Below are 9927 nucleotides of genomic sequence, written 5' to 3'. Positions count from 1 at the left end.
TAATTTTGTACAGTATCGTATTAAAAATCAGCATACAAATTTTTTTCCGTAAAACAATGACGTCTTTAAAGTTATTTGACATTATGCTCCATGCACTAACTGAAAGATACAATTTTATAGTAATATTTCATTGCCTTCTTTTCGCATCTTATTGCAATACTTCTTTTCCTAATTATGTTGTGATGCTATTTCTACTTAGAAATTTTAAAATATGTTGAAAATTTATCGGACGCGATTTTTATGATCGGACCCATTACAATAACTCCCCTATACACTGGGAATTTAAAAATTACCGATATTTTATTGACGTCTTAATCAAGTGATAATCAGACATTCTGGTTGAAATTACTTCTTAGCGCACTTACTTACATTAACAATTCCTTTCTCACAGAATTATGGTAGCTAGTAGATTCTGGATTAAAATATATGAATGATGACTAAGTCAGATTTTTCATAACTTATATATCTTTATTTTATGACAATAAAAAACTAATGACACTTAGAAGTAGTAGAGTAATTTTAAAAAAATTTCAAATAAAAACACGATAATTAATATTACAATTCTGGTATTTCTTTATGGTTTTTTTTTTTTTACAAAAATATACAACTTTATTTTATTAATATTGCACGTTATTTTAAAACATTGTACACTATTTATTTATTTTGTTCATAAAATTTATTGTGCAGTATAGGATATTAATATATTTTGGAAGCACATAAATTATATATTATTTCTTTATTTTTTATCACAAACATACGATGATAGATGATAGTGGACACCTTATTATCGAATTTCATTTTTTTGTGGACATACTGAGAATACAACTGCCAAATTTTAATCAGCTGCTATTCGAGTACTACACTTTTAATTTTTGGTAGGATTAGGATCCAACTCTTCTGTTGCTTATCATGGATTTTATAGCGGCCTTTTTGAAATATAATATATTATCAAGTACAGAGTGTTACAGAACCAGAAATTTTTTATTCCAGAATAAAGTAATAACTAAACAAATAGGAGGATACTTAAAGAGTGACAACATTGTTGAGTATTGCCATAGAGATTGTAATCAATTAAAAGTCTATTTTGCAAGAAAGAGACGGGCAACAGTATTTGTATGCTTTTAACTTCTTCGTTTTTAATCAATTTTAATTTAACTTTCAAATTTTGTTATCGCGTCAAGAATATTTTTACATTTTTATGGATAATGTGACCAATTCAATATCATTTTTCTACCCTATCACAAATTAAAAGCCTAGCTCCTGACAAGTATCTACTAAAAATTTGGTGCTTGTATTCAGTGTGTTCGCATTTTTATGATAAAGCGCCCTACTATGAAGAAATTGATTGATATCATTTTTTATGTATAATTGAACTTTCTCTTGATTTTTAAATGATGTAGCATATAAAATAATGCTACTGACTATGATGATGATGACTTGATATTCTTAAATTTTTTGTTGCAGCTGCAGCTTGTCGAGCTTCGTCTGGTAATTTTGATGGATCTGATAATATATCCGTTTTTGTACTTAATACACGCAAATTGTTAAGTACAGCTATTAATAACAAAAAGATTATATTTAATTTCGTTAGCAAATATTTTACGAGAAGTTCTTGTTGAGGAGTTAATTTATACGAAGGAGTTAATTTCTACATATATAATTAATTACCTGGTCGCAAATCCACCAACGAGCAATGTTGTTCAATCCATAATAACGTTGAACGATACAAATCATCCAGACTTGATGTAGATACTGAGCTGTTAAATGAAGATAACAGTGGCTCAAATAAAAAACTGAACTATATTTTTCTATTAAGGAAAAGTAAAAATTCAAATTTATTAATATATACAATGAGAACTACCTATTATGTCGGAATCAAAAGTTATGTATTTTTTAACTCGAGTTGTGTTGAAATCAATCCAAGTTTATAAAAAGCTTTTAATTTTTATCCAACTGCAAAGGAAGTGTTGTCTTTCACGTGTCCGAGCAAAAATGACGTCAGATGACAATTCATTATTTAAAGAGAAGAAATAACAATTTTTTCCAGATATATAACATGAGTATCAAATGAAAGGACTCATTATAAGGACTTTAAATATTTTTTAAATTAATGAGGTTACATTCATGTTTTGCTTTCTATCGTCATTTTGTAACATGCCATTTTTTAAACATTTCGACACGGAACTCAAACGAAAGTTATGTATTTTAGAACATACTAAAAATCGTCGAAAACTTTTTACATAATAAGAGTTGATAAAAATTATCTAAACTAATAAAATACTTTATAATTATGATAAAAAGGATACAATCCAAAATTTCCAATTTTCTTCAGTTCGATTTCTTACATATTCATCAAACATTTCACGCATTTTACTCGCGCGTTGTCGTGATACAGGCGCACCAGTCGCTGGTAACATTGATTGGCAGTTGCTAGAAGAAATAATAAATAATACATTAAATTTATATTTACTTAACTTTTAACTTTAAGTAAAATAAGTATTTTCCATATGAAATCTGTAAAATTCGAGCTACTTTATGCGAGTTAAAAACCTTCTTGGATACTAGTATCTCCTATTTCTCTTGTCAATTTTGGTTTATGGGCATAATGTCTTTCTGTTTCGGCTCTATATAGATTTTAGCTCATTACCTGATGGATGTATTTAAACATTCAATTTGTTGCCGTAAATTATCCATTTCTTCTTTTAATTGACTCCGTTCCGCTTTTAATTGACGAATATATTCTGCACCTTTTTGTAACATGGCTGCTTTGCTTAACTAAAATAACACATAAATTTGAGAAATAGTTCCACAAAAAAATTTACCGCATATCTAAGAAAATTACCTTAGCGTTTGGATTTTGACTTAATTGTGGTATAAGCGAATGTAATGTATCAAAACCATTCTTAATATTATAACGTCGTTTTTGTTCAGCATGAATATGTACAACACGTCGACTGTCACGTGGCCCCGGGCTACGATCTGCATTTCGCATACTTGGTGAACCTAATGATTCAGCAGGTGATAAAGGTGATAATGGTGATTCATTTGTTACAGATTTTGGACTGTTTGTTGTTAAATTTGTATTTGATCCTATTGAATTTAATATTATCTAGAAAAAAAATTGTAAATGCAAAAGTTACAAACTATTTTCAAAATTTCAAAATAATCAAATTTATCGAATAATAGTTTTTTATTAATTTGAAAGCCTCATGTTCCTTTTACATAGGATATCCCAAAATTACGCAAGATTACGCAATTACGTTTTTTGATAGAAATCACAGGTTTTTAATTAAAAGTTCTAAATTATAGGGTTATATATGGAATAAAATAATAAAGCCAATCGAATTTATTTATAGCCAATTGGATAAAACTCCGAGGCTTTGCTGGCACACATTGCAGGCACAAACTGTTTTGCCGAAATTTTATTTGATCATTTTGCATAAATGTGGTTTAATTTTGTTAATACAGCTTTAAATTTCCTCCCTCCAAGGCGTATGTGGCTGCGGGTTTGTTGATACAAGCTTTAGATTTAAAAAAAGTCCAAATTAAAAAACTGTGTTAAATCTCACATGATTTGGGCGATCTAAGGGCTCTGATTTAAAAAAATTGATATTTTCACATATAGATGTCACACCTGATTATTAACTAAAAATTATATATATAAATTTACTATAAATTATATTAATTAAAAATCTTGTTAAATTTTCTCCATTTTTACTTCTATCTAGTTATGCGAAGCGGTCTTTATGTTAATTACAGTGGCCTTTAAAGAAAATCATCACTCAGTGTGCCCGTTTAATCTGAAGAGCATGCTTTTATATTTATTTAATCTGCTTAAGTCAAAATTTTTATTTGACACGAATTCTTACAGTTTTTTTGGTATATTATTAACTTTTAATATTCAGATGGTTCTGGATTAATAAAGAAGTATTAATGGGTTTTCTAGCTATAAGTTATCCACTATTTGATTCACTAATAATTTACTACTTTGGTACCTATTACTGCTACGATGCTAAAAAGAGGCTGAATTAACTGATTTTTATATACTCACTTGATTTTGTGGTAATGATAATGGTGATTGTACTTCTAAAGGCAATTGAACAGGCGTTGATATGAGTAAAGTTGTCGTTGTCGATGGTTGTGAAGGCACTGATAATATCGGAATATTACTTGAATTATTTTTAATATTTGATGTAACAACACTTCCAGATTGTAATAAATTTGATTTCTCATTTGTATTTGTGCTGCTATTGAAATTATAAACAGTTTGAGTATCTAAAAAATAAAATTTTTAAATATACAATAGTAATTTTTTTTTATTATTCAATCTGAAGTGAATGGTTTTGAAGAAATTTGAATATGAATTAGAAAATATAAATATAGATATGATTATTCTATTGTCTGTCGCCAATTTAATATACAGTTAATGAGAATACGCTCGTATGTTACAGGTAGTTTCATCTGGCCCTTTCAGCTTGAGCCGCCCAAGATGTATTATATATGCCAACGTAATATTGTAAATTCCGTCAGATTGTAAACTAAACAAAAAACCACTCCAACTAAAGCTAACTCAATACCTATTGATAATCAACTCATTGCGTTATGTTTTACGCGGAGTGGTTTTTGGACCTTTTCATCACAACTAAAATTTACAATTTTACTAATTAGTTTACAATCTGACGAAAATTACAATATTACGGAGACATACATAATACATTTTAAAATTACCGTCTTAAGTTTTTACATATATTTCAATAATCAAACATCCGATTTTGATCTAAATCGGAGACAAATTCTTTGAGAAATCGAAAAATAAACCAAAGAATTTTTGAAGCGTTGTATATAGAGTAATTTTGATCAAAAAATAACTAAAATCGCGTTAATGGACTAAACGCAAATTTCCTAAAGTACTGATTAAAGAATTTACTGTGGGATATCGTCCCTCATACATGAGGGTTTATAACTGAAAATCTATTCTCGTAATCATCGAATTGATCCAATTTTTTAATACTTTAAAATATGATTTTTATCCAAATTAAAGATAAAAGAATTTCACCGATTTTTCTGCAATGTTCTCAAGGGGCTTCCATTGGCAAAATCGAGAAAATCACGAAAAAATTATTGTTTCAGAATTTGATACAATTGGGTACCTATATAAGATAATTTTGACTCAAAAAGAAATTAAAATCGGGTTCATTCACTCACAATGAATCATAATTGGGTGAGTGGTTTTTCTGATATCTCCCAAAATCAAGCTTTTTATAAAAGTAATATTTAATCAATATCATTTAACTTTATGAATTCGAACTCATTTAATGAATTCGCAGGAATTCACTTCTTTTAAGTACAGATAGGTTTCAACCTTTTTCAACCACATAAATCATTAATTTATTCAACACGTGTTCAAAAGATATTGTTAGCTTAGGTCATGTTTAATGTGACCTTAAGTTCATTTCATGATAATTTTAAGCGATAAGTGAATTTTTTATATCTAACATTTAATCAACGGCCATTTCGATAGTTAAATTATTGAATTATAAAACATTTTTTTGGATAAACATTTCGAAGATTAAAAAAATCCTTTTAGTAAATCAAATGATCTTTTAGAGATGAAGAATCAGGTATAGGGATAAAATATTTATAGTAGAATGATATAGATACAACTACATTGGGTTTTATTTAATTTAAAGAAATCGTTAGGTTTCTAAATCTCGCTTTGTATTATTGCATAGTGGAAATAAAAATGAAAATAATTATGAAACGTATTTTCGTTTAAGTTGCAAATTCAGCAGTAAAAGGTAAACTGATAAAATTTCCTCTCAACCATTCAACAACAAAATTTTACATTACTCTCTCAGTCGCCAAATTGACGAAAATTTAATGGTTTATGAAAAGGGCAGTAAGATTTTTTATTTGGAATATGTAACAAATTTACTGCTCCACTGCTCCATAAAACGATTTGAGCAAAGGTTTTCTTATGATAATTTGATTTATAACAAAAAAAATACTATGATTTTTTAGTTTGAATTCAAACAAATTTCCGAACAGAAAAAAATTCTAAGTAGAAAAATCAAATGTGATTTGATCCAATATCCAATCAGGAGATATTAATTAAGATAAAATATTTTAAGTAATATCACATTGCCGCATTGAATCAATTTTTGTTTAAATACAAAAAAAAAATCAAATGTGATTTGATCCAATATCCAATCAGGAGATATTAATTAAGATAAAATATTTTAAGTAATATCACATTGCCGCATTGAATCAATTTTTGTTTAAATTTTTTTCCTGTTCATTGTAGTGTTCGTGTGCGATTATTTCTGGACATCATGTAAGACGTACACAATTTGTCTGTCTCTGGGTATTTGAAAAAGTATAAAATTGAAAAAATGTATAAAGTTAAATAATTTGTGTAACAATTTTCGATTTGTATTTCATCCCCTCATCAGGAAGTAAACTTGGCGACTGAAGAACATACATAAAAATAAAGAAGATGATAAATAACGTTAGTAAGAAAGATTATACGAACTGTTTGTAAGAAGATGAGCTAATAAGACACTATTAGTGTTTGATAAAAGGGCTGGATCACTAGCAGAAGATTTAAGTGGTGGTGGAGGTTGTCTGGGTCCCACAGATAGACTTCTAACTCTACCTCTTTGTTTTATTGATGTGTATTTGTTAACATTCGACATCGGTGATAAAGTTGCATTTCCTGCTCCAGTTGTTTTTATTTGTTGATTATTCTGTTGAAAAAAACATTAAAATTACTAATATATTTATCGAATAAACTTAGTGCATGGGAGTGATAAAAAAAAGATGATCAGGGCTCAGAATGGCTACAAAATGAATTAATTCAAATTAATCGTGTCTGTATCTAAATACATGCCATCATGCTGCCCATTATGGTTTTATCTTTGTTATTCTTATGCTAAATATATAGGAACGACAAAGACAAATCGAAGTGGGGTAGCCACATTATGGATTGTATTTAGGAACAGGGCTAAATGTTACATTATGCAATTTTATAATTAAATAAAATAAAATATTTTAACTTAACATGAACAGTCTTTTTAGCCGCTGATTATATCATGCTATGCTGGTTTCTATTTTGCCAATGTGGAGCTTCTAACTTGAAATTAATGTCCAACATAACAATTAATATTGAACAGATAAGGAATACCAATTGATTTACTATAAAAACATTGTTTTCAATAAAAGTTTCTTTTAAAAGATGATAATAGTATCGAGCAGATCAAATAATGGTTCCAATGGTTCAAATTTGCTCGGATGTTTTGATAATTTTTTGACAAAGTCATTTTAATTTAAAAAGGAGTAATTTTGGTATAAAGACTATGATAATTTTATCGCACTATCATTAGTTCGTTTTAACATTTATAATAATCAAAATCTTAATAATGACACGACGAGACGTATAGCCGCCTTATAATCGAATGTTTCCTAAAAAGAGTATCTCAATCTAACTTCAATTTCAGTAAGGAAATTTTACAAATATTAAGTAACTCAAAATGTGAGGCTGTTTGACTTAGTACAGTTTGTACTATATACAAAAAAATATTAAATACAAAGCAAATTTGGAATATTTTTAATCCTTTTAAAAATATTTTTCTGTTTATAAAAATAATTTTTCGGCGATTGATAAGTTAAGAAATATATTCAAGCAGAAATGAGCTAAAATCAGATGCTTATAAGTAAATTAATAGCTAAAATTAGGGATTAGTGATGTATTATGATCACTCGCGGTAGACTCTATTAAAAACATCATATTTAATCATAATATATAAAACAAAGTTAGGTTAGTTAGACCATGTATAACTATAGAACAGCTGGATCGATTTTAATTTGTTAGATTTATTTTCGCCTGAAATAGCAGAAAAAAAATTTTTGTATATATTTACATTTGCTAAAATGTTTTTAAAAATTGGAATTTGAAGGCCAAGCCAGGCAGAAGACCGTCTAATTGACCAAGAGATGGAAGTAAACATGTGTTTAACGGGCGGATTAGAGCTGCATGCGAGGTACTGAGGTCCGGAGCCGAAGGACGTCTAGTTGACCAAGAGAAGGAATTAAAGTTGGTGTTAGCGGACGAGCTAAGCGGAATCAAGCATAGCATAGCCATTTATGAATTGGAGCTGCATACCAGCGCATCGAGCTCTTGAGCCGAAAGCCGTCTAATTGCCAACATAAGGAGTTTAGTCGGCGGCAAAGCCATTATACTAATATGCATTAATGATTTGGAAGCTGCAGGTAAGATTAATACTCGCTGATTAAAAGTTAAAATCATACAAATTGTAGGTGAAACGAAGTTAACAGGTCAACAATTACTAAGTGCCTATTTAGAGATGACTAAGGTTGTATTTCGAATGTGCTCAGTTTTTATATTATAATAAACTTTGTCATTTACAAGAAAGCAATTTTTCTAAGTTTCAACTATTTATTAAATAGTTTCTAGATATAAATTTAAAATCTACTCACATAATAACATTCGTATTAAACAAAATAATTATGAATACCTCATTTTCCCATTTCAACCCCTAGTGGGAAATTAAAGGGAAATATTCTAAATAATAAATAAATAACTATTTGTAAATAATTCCTAAATAAATATGTAAATAATAACAAAGAAATTCGCTTGTCATTTATGAATATTTAAAGTTCAATTGAACAAGGCCAAGAGATATAATTCAGGGTCGTACCTCGGGGGCGGGTTAGGTAGTTGGCCCCTCTCTAATTTTTGTGGTGAAATTCAAATCTTTTCGATTCAAAAATAAATTTTTAATATTAATAAAATAATGTATGGAATATGTAAAATATGATATAAATATGTCACTTGATGTAAACTGAAGCAAAGAAGTATTCTAAACGTAAGAAGTATTAATTAATTAATAATAAATTATTTTATAATTTTGTTTTTTTTTTTGCATGTTAATAGAATTTCACAAATACCAAACCATAGATTATTATACTATAAAACTTATTATCCAGCCAATGAGATAATATGAAATTTTTTCGAATTTTAAATATTGTTATTCCTAAACATTTAAACTATTTCTTCTAAATAACAAAGATTTAAATATAAAAATAATGTATTTAGGAAGTCATATAAATATAATATTAATAATATTCATTTAATTATAATTAATATTCGTATGAATATGAATATATTAAAACGATTTTTGTCTTTAAAGGTATAAGCAATTTGGAAAAAAAAACGTTCTGATATGAACCATTGAGATTTCAAAATTTTTTTCGATTAATTCATTATTTTTATCAAATAATAGTTCATGTAAATGGGAAGATAAATTAATGTAACGGAAACGGAAAGTAGAATCTGAATCGATCTTTATTATAAATATATTACGAATCAATATTTAAAAATGATTTTGCTTGTTTTCATTTGTTATTATCAATTTTAGAAAGTCAAAAGTCAATGACTTACATAAGTATAAAAATTTAATAATCTGCAAATAAGATTAAAAAGTTCTATCTAAAAATTTTATAGCTTTTTCAAGGGTAAATTAAAATAATTTTGCTGGGTTGTTGTTAGTTTGCAATCTTTAAGATAAAATATTGGATAAATTTTAAGTCATAAAATTGTTGAAATTTATGTTAAAATTAGACAAACAAAATTTCCAAAACTAAGAATACGCATTAAAAAGGCTTATTTCGTTTTAAAAATGACGTGAAAAATTGTATGGCAGATATTATTTTCTTCAAAAATACATATTTGATAGCATTCAACACTATTTGCTGGCATTCTGGTTCATATTTCAGATTTATTGAAATTACATACAAAACTTATATGAAACATTACGTAAAAGTACGCTAAAGTAAAGAGTAAAAAAGCAGTAAGAATGTCAGCAATTATAATTTCAAGTTTTGTTTATATAGAAAACGTTTAAGTAT

The 9927-nt window shown here is 27.6% G+C and overlaps 1 protein-coding gene across 1 annotated transcript in view; it reads right to left on the bottom strand.

Annotated features, from left to right (window-relative positions):
• Positions 1–687: 687 nt before the first annotated feature.
• Positions 688–9927, bottom strand: part of LOC123302479 (MLX-interacting protein) — a 55696-nt gene continuing 46456 nt past the window's right edge. Inside the window, exons 9-15 of the mRNA XM_044885414.1 lie at positions 6533–6746; positions 4052–4275; positions 2843–3109; positions 2648–2775; positions 2307–2430; positions 1669–1798; positions 688–1554 (exon numbers count right to left, since the gene is read on the bottom strand). Coding sequence (XP_044741349.1) covers positions 1415–1554; positions 1669–1798; positions 2307–2430; positions 2648–2775; positions 2843–3109; positions 4052–4275; positions 6533–6746 — 1227 coding nt within the window. The 3' untranslated portion in view covers positions 688–1414. The remainder of the gene's footprint in view (positions 1555–1668; positions 1799–2306; positions 2431–2647; positions 2776–2842; positions 3110–4051; positions 4276–6532; positions 6747–9927) is intronic.

Source organism: Chrysoperla carnea, chromosome 1, assembly GCF_905475395.1.
Source record: "Chrysoperla carnea chromosome 1, inChrCarn1.1, whole genome shotgun sequence".
Taxonomy (NCBI): domain Eukaryota; kingdom Metazoa; phylum Arthropoda; class Insecta; order Neuroptera; family Chrysopidae; genus Chrysoperla; species Chrysoperla carnea.
Note: the sequence above shows the minus strand (reverse complement) of the source record. Positions and strands in the feature narration are given on the sequence as shown.